A 15,062-nucleotide genomic window follows, 5' to 3' on the forward strand; every position below is an offset into this window, starting at 1 on the left:
TTATAAAGGCTGACATTTACATAAGCTCTTCAGCCTTTTCAAGATGTTTTCTCATTTGTTATTTTATGGGAGATAAAGTAGGAAAGAGTCACTCTGCTTACTGTACACACAAGCTCCAAAATTTGGGCCCTGCCCAGTATCACACAGCAGAAGGCTTGACCAGGGCCAGGGTCTGGGGCCAGAACTTTTCCCAGGCTGCTCTCAGGACTGGGTGGGACAGAAAGGAGTTCAAGGTAGAAGGAAGGAGTGCATAATGAAGGAGGCAGTAGGGAACTGTGCCAACACTCAGGAGGAAAAGAGAAACAGAAAACTGACAAGACAATGAGAGAACACAGAAAATAAAGAAAGGGAGAAATGATGGTAAATAATTGAGGAGTCATGTGAGGGAAGGCAAATACACTGCCACAGGGTGAATGGGGCAGGCAGTGGCTGCTCCTTATAAATAATTCACATGCTGTTTCCACACACATGATTTTGCTTTTCACAAATCTTGTTTAATAGTTCAAACATGGCTGTGAGAAAATCCTTGGGCAGAGCCAGTTTGGGTCCTTGAAGCCCATGACTCCTCAAAACATCCAATCAGCAGTCTAGAATAAAAGTGGACTAAGTAAGTTTCCTGTAAGAAGAGTCCTATCTCCCTCAAATCTAGCACTACATCACCCTAACTGCCCACCACAACTGGAACTTGAGGCCAAGCTATGTCTTCTTCAATACCCCTGTGAAATAACAACTTAACTCTACTGCATGGAAGCCTGACATACCAGCCCACCACCTTATCTGTATTTCCACTTGAAAGACCAATGATCTAGAATACTTAAGACTCTTCTGCCAACAGATCAAGTTTGGTCACCACCAGGGGACTAGTTTCTGGACTGATAAATAGGATAAGTTTGGTGATGTCCAAGAAATTGTTAATTCCTCTTAGTGACCCATGAAAGCACAATGGGATGTCACCCTAGTGATGATACTGCTGGATAACCAAAGAACCTGCAAGGGAAATAAAATTTATTAGGGCCCTGCTACCCTTCTCTGTACTCAACCTCCTCTGGATAAGATAAGCTCTCATAAAAGGTCATTTTGGCCTTTCATGCTGCAGCTAAAAGAAGAGCCTACAGAAACCTGACACCTAAAGACCCATCGAAGTATGTTAAGAAGAGAAAAAATAAAAGCTGTCAACATCAGAGCAGGACTGAGTTGGCCAATAACTCCTAGGATCCTTATTCCTTTAAATATCTGTAACAGAAAAGCTGTTGGACTTTTTGTTTTTTTACCCTGGAGAGAAAGACTGGAAAGAGGAAAGAACCCAGGTCCATTTTCTTCTCTAAAAGGATCACAGACCTGCTATTTGAGGCCTGAGAAAGAATTATGAGCAGAGACAGATGAAGAGGCCATCCCATAATTCCTGCAGATACAGTACACACTCATCCTCTCTCAACACAAAGGCTGGCAAAATCCTAAAGAATGTCTTTTAGCTTAGTTTATAGAGAACAAGGACGCTGTCATGTGTGGGAGGACGCTGAAGATCTGTATCTTGATGAAGATCTCAAGCAAGCCTTTGATGATGATTACACAGCCCTCCCAGGCCACCATCGCCCCTAGTCTGGATTACTGCAACAGCCTCCTATCTGGTCTTTCTGCCTCTACCCATGCCCTCAGTCTACAGTCTAACTCTCAACACAGCAGCCAGACTTTCTTTAAAAGAAAGTCAGATCAAATGCTTCTGCAACATTCTTCTAACTCTGTCCAATTCCATTCTTTTCTATGGCCCACAAAGTGCTCCATGATCTCCCTCCCATTATCTCTCTGCGCTTCATCTACTTCTCTCAGCTCCTGCCACATAGTTGTTCCCCAAACACACTAGACATGCTCCCACCTTAGGGCTATGGTACCTGCTGTTGCTCCTAACTGAGACCTTCCTTCCCAACACTGCCAATCCTTATCCTGCTCTATTTTTTTATTTTTCAGTAGTATCTATCTCCTTCAAACATATTATTTATAATTTACTTGTTAGGTATGTTTATTGTCTATCTGCCTCTTCTAGAAGGTAAGCTCCAATTCCATTCACAAATGTATTTTAAGTGCCTGGAACAGTGCCTGGAACTTAACAGGCATGCAATAAATTAATTCATTCAATAAGTGAATGACTTCTCTTGGTTCCTTCTGCTTAGATCCATCTATTCTCTCTTAGGTTTCATTCAGGTGGTACCAGTACCCCGCTGAGAGTCAGAGTACCCAAAACACTAAGAGCACAGAGTTTAGGGTCACACAGACCTTGTTGCTAATCCCAGCTCTACACTAACTGGGTGACTTTGGGCAATCACAAATGTGGCCTGTGCTTTATTTGCCTCAGTTACAAAATGGGATTAACAGCAGTGCCTACTCCAAAGGCAGATATGGAAGTCAATGAATTAATGTGTACAAGGCACTTGACTACATGCCGAGTACATGATAATGCTCAATAAACATTAACTGTTATAATTATGGCACAAATCAGATCAGTTATTTCCCTGCTCCAAACTCTCCAATGGTTCTTAGGATCAAGGATAAAATTACAAAAAGCATGATTTTCTCAAGCCCACCTGTCTCATCCCCTAACCTTTCCACTTTATCTATGCCACTCACCCACTGGTCTCTGTGCTCCAGTCACTCCAGTCTCTACCAGGTCCTTGATCTCACCAACCTCTTCTCTGACTCAGAATTTTTCTATAAGCTATTTCCTCTGCCTGAAACACTCCAATACAATGGGGCAAACTTTTCCTAAAGGGCCTGATAGTAAATATTTTTGGTTTCATGATCCATAATGGTTCATGTCACAACCACTCAACTCTGCCACTGCAATGTTAAAATAGTCAAGACAATAAAACAATACATACACAAAGAGATGTGACTGTGTTCCAGTAAAACTTTGTTCACAAAAGTGGGCCAGAGTTTGCCACCCCAAGCTCTAATCTCCCCTCTTTGTCTACTCAACCTCTAATCATCATTTAATGCTTAGCCTAAATGTCACAATCTCAGAGAAGCCTTCCCCAGTATCCCTGACTAGACTAAGTTCCCCCATTATACACTCATCCTTATCATAATCTTAAATTATCTCATTATTAAACTGTTAATTGGTTCATTATTCAATTGTTCACTATTTAATTGCACCCTCTTCCAGACTATAAGCTACATGGAACAAGTATCCCGTCTATTTTACCTCTGCTGTGTCCTCAGTGTTGAAAAATTAAAAGTAGCAGCACTCCGAATGAAATAGAACTTGGCTCTAGTCTCTAAGAAAGTATCTTATACAACAGATAATGGCCTAGATTAAAAATCCTCTATGACTTGAGAGAGAAGTAAAGATGATGACAATACTTTCTTAGGGCCTTGGGCAGAGGGGTTTATTTTTGGAGGTGTTAGTTAAAAGTGAGACCAGTGGACGATGAAATACAATACCTGATGGACATAATATTCGAGATCAAACAGTGCAGCAATCTTCTCTTCCAGGCTGGAGCTGGAACTATTGAACTTGTTGATCAATCGTACCATGATCTGCATGTCTGTCTCAATGACAACATTCAGCTCCTCAAAGTCCTTCTTCAGCTCCTCAATGGGACGGAAGAGCCGCTTAACTTTGGCCTGCCTTTCCTAAGAAGAGTAGCAAAGAGATGATTAATCATCAACTATAGACATCTGCCCAATCAGCCTGTGGTCTGCCATGGATGCCCATCCTCAAAGAACTGCTGCTCCAGGGCACAACCTTCTTTAATCTGTACTTTCCAGGATGCCCAGAGAGAAAGCCCTCAGAATCTATACATATAGCCCTCTGCCACAAGAACTCACTCAAGATTTTCCAAGGTCCACTTATCTCAGCCAGCCTTCCAATGCTCAGGAAGAATGAAAAGTCTCCTTGTAATCACTGAGGTCAGGGTAAACAATTTCAGCTCACCTTCAACCCCTAATCTCACATGGAAAAGCCAAGATCTAAGGTATAATAATCCATACCTTGGTTCTCTTTCTTCTATAATTAAAGAATATCTTTTGCTTTACCCTACCCATCCAGCAACATTTTAGGGAAACCCAGATACAGGAAACTGTCGGTAAAGAGCTGTCAGAGTGGGAGCAATTTGCTGATGAAAATTAAATCTCTGTCATTACTGTCAATCTAACTACAGGTGTACAATTTGTTCAACTGTTTGAAGTGGCTAAATTACTGTATGTACTATGCTCAAGTCTCAAACAATTTTTGCTCAGTCCCTCTCCACCCCACACACATATAAAGATCTTTAAAATGAAGTTATGTTGGAGGTGAATAAAAGACTTTAATTAGATATTTTATACATGTGACACTTTCTGTTTTCTTCCCAATTTCAGAGGATAGTACTTATAGAGAGAGTCTGAAAGGTCACAGTGGCTTATGTCTCCATCTTCTGAGAATAATTAAAAGGCACGAATATTTATAAAAAGCAGGATGATGAGCAGCTGTCAGCTCCAAATTGCTCATCTATTACCTATGGGTTTTCTCCCCAGTGACAAGCACTCCATTGAACACCAACCAAAGAAATGAATCAGTCTCTCTTAAAAAAGACCATTCCTAGCAGGGCAATCACATCTATGAGATGCTATATTCTTCTCTTTTAGGCTAAAACAGTGAAATGCTCTCCTTCCACCCTGCTAGAGGACTCTGGTGGCCACCAAAGGTCATGTAAAGAGGTCAAGGAAAGCTGAGGGTTGACAGACAAGCGAGCAGGATAAGAAACTAGTTATTTTTGCCTCATGCCTGCATGCCTGGCTCCCGGAAAGGCCTTTAACAAAATTTTTAATTTTGCAATTATTACTACTCAAAGGAAATTACAAAAATAGTAGAGAGTACTATATGCCCTTCATTCAGCTTCCTCCAATGGTAACATTTTATATAACAATACAATGTCAAAACCAAAAAAGTGACATAGGTGCAATACTATTAACTAGACCACAAGTCTTATTCTGATTCCACCAGCTTTTACATGTACACATTAGCATGCATGTGTCTGTGTCATTCTAGACAGTGTTATCTATAAAGATTCATGTAGCCACCAGAAAATCAAGTTACAGAGCTGTTCCATCACCATCAAATGACTCTACAGTGCTCCTCTATATCTGCACTTTATCCTCTCATCCCTTCTCTCTTATCCCTGTGCCTGGGCAACATTAATTTGCTCTCCATCTCTATAATTCTAGCATTTGGAGACTGTTATACAAATAAAGTCTGTAACTTTTTGAGACTGCCTTTTTACTGAACTTAATGCACTTGAGATGCATTAACTCATTATCCAATTTACTGTAAATATCAATGGTTTATTTATTTTTAATGTTGAATAGTATTCCATTGTACAGATGTTACAATTTAACCATTTACCTGTTGAAGAATGTCTGTTTCCAGGTTTGGAGTATTATGAATAAAACTGCATAAACATTTGTATAAAGATTTTCTTAAAAATAAACCTAAGTTCTTCTTTCTCTGGGATAAATGCCCAAGAGTGTAACTACTGGGTATTTTCCAGAGTAGCTGCACCATTTTATATTCCCACCAATGAAAGACCTAGTTTCTCCACATCTTCAATAGTATTTAGTATTATCATTTTTATTTTAGGCATTCTAATAGATGTATAGGGATACCTTGTGGTGGATTTAATTTGCATATCTGTAACAGCTGATGACATTAGACTTTTTTCATGTGATTATTTGCTATCCACATATTCTCTTTGTGAAATGTTTGTTCAGGTCCTCTTCCCATTTTCAAACTGGTTGTTGGTTTTTACTGTTGAGTCTTGAGTGTTCTTTACATATTCTAGATAGATGCAAGTCTTTTATCAGACAGCCCTTGCTTTGTACAGATCTCATATGTATCACTTTCGAATACCACAGTTTACATAATACTAGTCTCCCAACATGACTCAAATTTCAGTTGCCATCATATATTTAACTGCATTAAGTACCAAATTTGCTGCTAGCTCTTCAGTTCATAAATCACTATGTAAATTATATAAATTCCAATCATGAACAGTTGCTGATCACATAATTTATTTCAAAATGTGTCAGTGAATGGCCACTGTGCCCCCATTATTCAATTCATATACAGATGTCAAGTGTGTGGTAGTATGGCTTCCTTGGGATAAAACCATGAAACATTTCATAAAAATGGATAATGAAAGATAAAACTGACAACAAAGTTGAAAGCACAGCAAAGAAAAAGAAAGCAGTAATTTGGCAGTTCAACTATATATTAAACATATATGGAATTAAAGATGATGTCATAATTTTTGCTGCAACTATCAAACATAATTTTAAAAATTTGAGAAAAGGGTAATCTATTATATTTTCCTTTACTTTTATGCACTTCACAGCTCTTTCTTCCCAATGGTCCATGTTTTCTTCTGTGATTATTTCCCTTCTATTTGAAGAACATTCTTCAGTTATTCTTTTAGGTAGGTCTGCTGGTGATAAATTCTTTTAACTTTCTTCTGTGTGAGAGTGTCGTGATTTCCTCCCTTCCACTCCTGAAGGGTATTTTCACTGGCTATAGAATTCTGAGTGAACAGTTCACTTTTTCACCATTTGAAAAATACACCACGTATTTTTGACCTCTGTGATCTCAGATGAAAAAGATGTTATCATTCAAACATTATTCCCTATTGCTAGTATGTGGTTTCTACCTTGCTGCTTTCAAATTATTTTTCTGTCTTTTGTTTTCAGGTTGACTGTGATGCATCATGGTGTTGATTTCTTTGAATTTATCCAATTTAGAATTCACTAAGCTTCATGAACCTGTAGGTTTATGACTTTCACCAATTGGGAGAGTTTTTCATCTCTATTTCTTTGACTATTTTCTCAGACCCATATTATTTCTCCTCTCCTTCTGAGACTCTGTTACACAAATCTTGGATTTTCTGTTACAGTCAGTCCTACAGGTCCTTAACTCACTATTTATTTTTTTCAATCTATTTTCTGTTATTTAGATTAACTTTTATCTGCCTTTAAATCCACTGATTCTGTTCTCTCTCATCTCTACTTTACTATTAAGCCTATGCAGTGATTTTTTCCCTATTTTCAGCTCTAAAATGCCATTTTGTACTTTATATCTTCTATTTCTTTGCTGAGGTTATCATTTCAGGAGTACACATAATTGCTTAAAGCATTTTTATGATAACTGCCTTAAAATTCTTATTAGATAATACCAACTTACGGGTCGTATCACTGCTGGCATCAGTTAACTGTCTTTCTTAAGTCAAATTTTTATTTTCCTGGTTCTTGGTATCGTGAGATACAATTTAGGTAACCTGGGCATTTTGAGTATTATAAGATTCTGAATTCTACTGAATCTTCCTTTTCAGTAGGCAGTCACACTGTTTAAGTTTACTATCTTGGTTCTCGTCTTCTTGTGAGGTTGTGAACCCAAGCCAATTTAGTTTTCAGAGAATCTGCAGTGTTATTTTGGTCTCCTTGCTCTGTGTGCCCCCCAAAGCTAATCTGAAATCCTGGGCAGTATTCCACACTGTACTTCCATCCTTAAATCTGCTGTTACGTCTGGTCTGTTTCTCTTGTGGATCACTAAGGAGCATTAGTAGAACTTCATTTGCAAAATTCCTTTCTCCATCTTCCTTCCCTCCAAAATCCTACTACCACTCTCTAGTAAGGAGAAGGAAGAACATCATTTGTCCCTGCTGCACACTCAACACTGGGAGCAGAAGTCATTCCTTGACCTCTACTGATATCACCCTGGTGGGGTAACTAAAGCACTGTCTTATCACTGCTGATCTAGGGGTAGAAGTTCAGGTTCCTCATTTATCCCCATTAACACTACCCTAGAGTGGAAAGCAGAATGCTGATTTACACTGCCTTGTTCCCTCCAGATGGAGGTTAGAAGTATAGACTCTCCACTGACTGCACCCTCTGGCATCGCTGCAGCTAAAGCAAGTGGAAAACTACCTTGATGCTGTCAGCAGGGGACAGACATTCAGGTTCCCTTCTTGGCCTCTGCTGACACCACCCCAACAGAAAAAAGCAGACTGCTACACCCCTGTGAGGGGTGAAAATCAGGCTCCACACATGGACTCTGCTGGTACCACAGCAGTGGGAGAAGAAGAGAATACTCATCTTTCACTGAGGAGAACGTAGAAATTCAAGCTCTCTGCTCAACATCATGTTGGCTGAGATAGGAGAGCACTGCCTCACACCATCTACTGCCACCAGAGGGGGAGCAAGTTCAGGCTCCCCACTCAGCTTCTACTGACACCACTCTGATGAAGGTAAGAGTATAGCTTTGGTCTACCACACAAACTGGAGGTGGAAATCCAAATTCTACATTTAACTTCCACTGGCACTAAGGGAGGTGGAGAGATTTCCATGGTCTTTGGCTAAAAGAGAATAGGTATTGTGAAAAATATTTTTATTAGGCTGCCCTATTCCTGGTTCTTTCTTATAGAGAGCAAGACTTTCTTAGGGCCTTTTTTCTATCTGTACCTGTTGGCATTTCCATGATATAGGCTTCTCCAATATCCACTTTGGGATATTTAGAGAGCAAGAAGAAAGGCAAGAAACTCACTCCCATGTCATCCCTCAAATTCCAAGGTCCCTGTCTAATCCACCTTCTTCTTCTCACCTTTATCATATTTTTATATTTGCTTTTAATATTATGAAAGCCTTTGGCTGTGTGGATCACAACAAACTGTGGAAAATTCTTCAAGAGATGGGAATACCAGACCACCTTACCTGCCTCTTGAGAAACCTGTATGCCAGTGAAGAAGCAACAGTTAGAATTGGTCATGAACAATGAACTCGTTGAACTGGGAAAGGAGTACATCAAGGCTGTATATTGTCCCCTTGCTTATTTAACTTACATGCAAAGTATATCATGCAAAATGCCAGGCTGGATGAAGCTCAAGCTAGAATCAAGATTCCTGGGAGAAATATCAATAATCTCAGATATGCAGATGACATCACCTTAATGGCAGAAAGCAAAGAGGAACTAAAGAGCCTCTTGATGAAGGTAAAAGAGGAAAGTGAAAAAGCTGGCTTAAAACTCAGCATTCAAAAAAAGAGGTTTACGGCATCCGGTTCCATCACTTCATGGAAAACAGTTGGAGAAACAATGGAAACAGTCACAGACTTTATTTTCTTGGGCTCCAAAATCACTGCAGATGGTGACTGCAGTCATGAAATTAAAAGAATCTGCTCCTTGGAAGAAAGGCTATGACCAACCTAGACAGCCTGTTAAAAGTAGAAACATCACTTCGCCGACAAAGGTCCGTCTAGTCAAAGCTATGGTTTTTCCAATAGTCAGGTATGGATGTGAGAGTTGGACCATTAAGAAGGCTGAGTGCCGAAGAATTGATGCTTTTGAACTGTGGTGCTGGAGGGAGACTCTTTAGAGTCCCTTGGACAGCAAGGAGACCAAACCAGTCAATCCTAAAGGAAATCAATCCTGAATGAATATTCATTGGAAGGACTGATGCTGAAGATGAAGCTACAATAGTTTGGCCATCTGATGTGAAGGACTGACTCATTGGAAAAGACCCTAATACTGGGAAAGATTGAGGCCAGGAGGAGAAGGGGGCAACAAAGGATGAGATGGCTTAATGGCATCACCAACTCAATGGGCATGAGTCTGAGCAAACTCCAGGAGATAGTGAAGGACAGGGAAGTCTGACACAATGTAGTCCAAAGGGTCAGACATGACTTACCAACTGAAAACAAACAACAGCAAGAAGAATAGGAAGAAATGAGTCTATTTAATCTTGCCCAGACTCAAAAGTTTAAGATGGCCATATTTTTAAATGGAACAATTTATAGGATACAGCTGAACAACAGCGGACATGATAAAACATAAAGCATCAAGCAATCTGTATGGTAATAAGGGGATACAGAGATCAGATTCAAAAACAATGACCCAAATCTGTTGGGTGACACAGAGCTTTTCCATAAAGCAAGAGACTCTGGGAAGGACTGATTCACTTAAATCTAATAAGTTACCAATGGATATAATGGAATTGATGCCCTTCCCCCCCCCAAAAAAAATTCATTCAATTGGTAAGATATGACAATATCTCACAGAATTGTCCTTATAAATAGTAAAAGCACATCCTGTACTTGCAAATCACCATGTAAAGATTTTGTTTAAAGACTGATAAAAAGTATGATGGTATCTGCAGCCAGGAGCTGGAGACATGTAAGAAACTCCCCAACCTACTTCAAGTCGATTTATTTGCCAGTCCCAGTACATTGGCAGGTGGCTGAGTCAGTCCAGGAAGGATACAAATGAAAGTGAAAAAAGGACCCCAGGACTCAGTACCTCGGTGAAGAAACTAACAACCTAAGCACCACAGAAGTAAAGAAAGAGTGTGGCAGGCACAGGTCAGAAGAGGCAGCTGACACCAATCAGATGGAACAGGGGTGTCACATTTTGCTGCCATTATTGGGGTCTCTTGCAGACAGAGAGAATTATTTTTAATTGCAAAAAACAGCAACTGAAAACTTAGATAATCTCTTGCTTTTACACTTAAAAAATATTTTTATAATATTCATACTTTTCTATACTAATTGAATTATGAGATAAGAATACCACTAAAGAGAGTAAAGAGAAGAGACAGGGGTGCAGGTGGTCTTCCATCCACAGAGAAAACATAGAACAAGGGCTGATTTTTATGTTCCCATCTGCCCCATGTGGAGCTCATGGTGAGAGAATGAGTGGGAATGAGCCCAAGCCCTTAACACAGGAATACCGATCTCTGCTCCAGGCACCTAGGAATGCACTACTCTCCTTTGCTGGCCTCACCTTCACCAGGTAGGGGATTTGCTTTCCCTCACACCTCTCCACCCCTGCAGTTAATACACACCTGCAGTAGGATATAATTTTACGTATCACCTTCCTTCACCACTACTGCTGCCATCCTGCTACTCACCTCTTATCATGTGCACTCTTCATATTGAGATACAACTTTGGTAAGATGAGTAAAAACACGGAGGCTTGGCTTGTACATTAACACTTCCTCCTGAGGTCCTCTCTCTCTCTCTCTCTCTCTCACACACACACACACACACACACGTCCGTCTGTCTCAGAAATACTTAGTTCTGAAGGATCTAAAGCTTCCTTCACTAACACACAGACTGTCAAAAATCTGGTGTTGCCTCTCTAAGATACTGCAAGAATTCTGGGATGAGAGCAGAGATAAGAAAAGCAGAGGGAATTGTGAAGAGGAGGAGGAGGGAGAACATAAAAAGGTCTGCAAGGCAGCCACTGGAGGAAGTTCTTTCAAGGACAGGACTCAAGCAGAAATGTTAAGGACTGATTTTTAACATTCTCTGGCTATCACATGACCTCATGATCCATATAAGAATAAGTCTTTGTTCTGATAGGTCAGGATCCACGAACCAGACATTAGGGACATAGCCAAGGGGCTGCAACTCTGCCTCTTTCTCCTTCTCATTCCCTAATACTTTGTACATAAATTTAAGAGTTGGAAGAAACCTCAGCCATCTTGTCCCAGCCCCATACTGTACATTTAAGGGATCTGAGGTCTGGAAAAGGTTTGCTACGTGTTCAAAGGACAAGGACTTGGGCTTCTTCCTTCCTGGTCTAGGTCCCATCCTTTAAACTTGTGTCTAACTCAAGTGTAAGTGAGGAGATGTGAGTTCTAATCTCTGTTCCCCTAATTGATGTTTGTGGTAATGCAGAGTATGGCTATCTGTGCTCCATGCTTCAGTTTTCCCATATATGTAATCAGATCAGATCAGTCGCTCAGTCGTGTCCAACTCTTTGCGACCCCATGAATCGCAGCACGCCAGCCCTCCCTGTCCATCACCAACTCCTGGAGTTCACTCAGACTCACGTCTATCAAGTCAGTGATGCCATCCAGCCATCTCATCCTCCGTCGTCCCCTTCTCCTGCCCCCAATCCCTCCCAGCATCAGAGTCTTTTCCAATGAGTCAACTCTTCGTGCGAGGTGGCCAAAGTGCTGGAGTTTCAGCTTTAGCATCATTCCTTCCAAAGCAATCCCAGGGCTGATCTCCTTCAGAATGGACTGGTTGGATCTCCTTGCAGTCCAAGGGACTCTCAAGAGTCTTCTCCAACACCACAGTTCAAAAGCATCAATTCTTCGGCGCTTAGCTTTCTTAACAGTCCAACTCTCACATCCATACATGACCACAGGAAAAACCATAGCCTTGACTAGACTAACCTTTGTTGGCAAAGTAATGTCTCTGCTTTTGAATATGCTATCTAGGTTGGTCATAACTTTCCTTCCAAGGAGTAAGCGTCTTTTAATTTCATGGGTGCAGTCACCATCTGTAGTGATTTTGGGGCCCAGAAAAATAAAGTCTGACACTGTTTCCACTGTCTCCCCATCTATTTCCCATGCAGTGATGGGACCGGATGCCATGATCTTCGTTTTCTGAATGTTGAGCTTTAAGCCAACCTTTTCACTCTCCACTTTCACTTTCATCAAGAGGCTTTTGAGTTCCTCTTCACTTTATGCCATAAGGGTGGTGTCATCTGCATATCTGAGGTTATTGATATTTCTCCCGGCAACCTTGATTCCAGCTTGTGTTTCTTCCAGTCCAGCGTTTCTCATGATGTACTCTGCATATAAGTTAAATGAGCAGGGTGACAATATACAGCCTTGACGTACTCCTTTTCCTCTTTGGAACCAGTCTGTTGTTCCATGTCCAGTTCTAACTGTTGCTTCCTGAACTGCATACAAATTTCTCAAGAGGCAGATCAGGTGGTCTGGTATTCCCATCTCTTTCAGAATTTTCCACAGTTTATTGTGATCCACACAGTCAAAGGCTTTGGCATAGTCAATAAAGCAGAAATAGATGTTTTTCTGGAACTCTCTTGCTTTTTCCATGATCCAGTGGATGTTGGCAATTTGATCTCTGGTTCCTCTGCCTTTTCTAAAACCAGCTTGAACATCTGGAAGTTCACGGTTCACGTATTGCTGAAGCCTGGCTTGGAGAATTTTGAGCATTACTTTACTAGCGTGTGAGATGAGTGCAATTGTGTGGTAGTTTGAGCATTCTTTGGCATTGCCTTTCTTTGGATTGGAATGAAAACTGACCTTTTCCAGTCCTGTGGCCACTGCTGAGTTTTCCAAATTTGCTGGCATATTGAGTGCAGCACTTTCACAGCATCATCTTTCAGGATTTGGAATAGCTCCACTGGAATTCCATCACCTCCACTAGCTTTGTTCGTAGTGATGCTTTCTAAGGCCCACTTGACTTCACATTCCAGGATGTCTGGCTCTAGGTCAGTGATCACACCATCGTGATTATCTTGGTCGTGAAGATCTTTTTTGTACAGTTCTTCTGTGTATTCTTGCCACCTCTTGTTAATATCTTCTGCTTCTGTTAGGTCCATACCAGTTCTGTCCTTTATCAAGCCCATCTTTGCATGAAATGTCCCTTTGGTATCTCTGATTTCCTTGAAGAGATCTCTAGTCTTTCCCATTCTGTTGTTTTCCTCTATTTTTTTGAATTGATCACTGAAGAAGGCTTTCTTATCTCTTCTTGCTACTCTTTGGAACTCTGCATTCAGATGTTTATATCTTTCCTTTTCTCCTTTGCTTTTCACTTCTCTTCTCTTCACAGCTATTTGTAAGGCCTCCCCAAACAGCCATTTTGCTTTTTTGCATTTCTTTTCCATGGGGATGGTCTTGATCCCTGTCTCCTGTACAATGTCACGAACCTCATTCCACAGTTCATCAGGCACTCTTATCTATCAGATCTAGGCCCTTAAATCTATTTCTCACTTCCATTGTATAATCTGAATCCTAATGAAACGATGACAGAAATGCTCCCAGAAATTTATTAAGAGTCCACAAAAGGTTACTTATTTGGCTTCCTTAAATTATTTTGCAATATTATTGTTATTATTACCCATGTTTATTGCTAAAGCTTTAGGAAACAGTGACTCCCTTTCATGTCATTTTTCAGGATGGTATGAACTCACTATAAGCAATATTACCAACCTGGTCTTCCTTTGAATTTTCCATCTCTGCCCCCTCCTTGAATTTTGCCAGTGCGTTCTTGAGGTCCTGAGATGTATAGGTATTGGTGTTGATGTCCAGCCTGTCCAAAGAGAAGTTGAGAGTCATGAGGTGGGTATCATCTTTCCCAAGAAAGAACACCCTTCTGGATGGCTGGCACTCCAAGGCCAGCTAAGCCAGGCTAACTCACAGGACACTACCCACCTTTGCCGTGGGTCAGCCAGAAGTCTAACCTTGATGATCTCACCTTGAAGCTAGAGGAGGAAAGAGCTAAAGATGGGGTCGCTTCATAAAAGAGGAGAAAATGGCATGGGGCTGACAGAAGCCCACTGTGGACAGAGAGCTCTCTGCCAGTTACTCAGGCAGAAGCAAGTCTGCAATGTCTGTGCAATGCTGCTCTCTCAGCAGGTGCCAGAGTAAGACCTTCTGGGGGACAATGGGGCACAGACAGAGGACATAACATGTACCCTATATATAAAATCTTCTCCCGCCCAAGTGTGTGCCTAACCTGATTTGACAAGCCAATCTATCTTTACAAAAACAGGCTGAATAAATTCATACCTTTAAGACAAACCCCTGAGCACAGACTATGTGCAGGGAGTACGAGTCAACCTGACAAAGGAATGGGTTTGAGATATGAAGAACTAAAACCAAGGCCAGCCTCCAAGGAGAGGGACGAAAGGAACCAAGGTGGACATAATGTCAGGAAGCTGGCAGAGACTAGAGTGGTATCTTCAGAAACAGTCCTGGAGCTAATCCAAGCCACGATTCATCTTGACTGGAGAGAAGGCATTTGTGGGGCAGCGGGGTGGAAGACAAGTTTTGCCACCAGCACTCATTTCAGTTCAGTGAACAGAGGTAAGGAACAGTGATACATACAGACAAAGGGAAGTGTGGAATGTGGACTGTGCATGGCAAGACTGTCCGGCTGGCAGTGTGGGGAGAGGGTGGTCCAGGTATCCCTGGAGATACAGCAGAGATCGGGGAAGAAGGGGCTAGTGGACCACTCTCTCTGTTCCAGGTGAGATGAGTACCTCAGTCTTATGGCCCAAGATCCTAGC

The 15,062-nt window shown here is 41.1% G+C and overlaps 1 protein-coding gene across 7 annotated transcripts in view; it reads right to left on the bottom strand.

The window, feature by feature from the left end:
• SIL1 (SIL1 nucleotide exchange factor) overlaps positions 1–15,062 on the bottom strand; it is a 320,877-nt gene that overhangs the window by 87,340 nt on the left and 218,475 nt on the right. For all 7 annotated transcript variants that reach the window (XM_059888185.1, XM_005209442.5, XM_005209441.5 and 4 more), the window contains 2 exon segments: positions 13,984–14,083; positions 3,436–3,627 (listed from right to left, as the gene is read on the bottom strand). In XM_059888185.1, coding sequence (XP_059744168.1) covers positions 3,436–3,627; positions 13,984–14,083 — 292 coding nt within the window.

Source organism: Bos taurus, chromosome 7, assembly GCF_002263795.3.
Source record: "Bos taurus isolate L1 Dominette 01449 registration number 42190680 breed Hereford chromosome 7, ARS-UCD2.0, whole genome shotgun sequence".
NCBI classification, from domain to species: Eukaryota; Metazoa; Chordata; class Mammalia; order Artiodactyla; family Bovidae; genus Bos; species Bos taurus.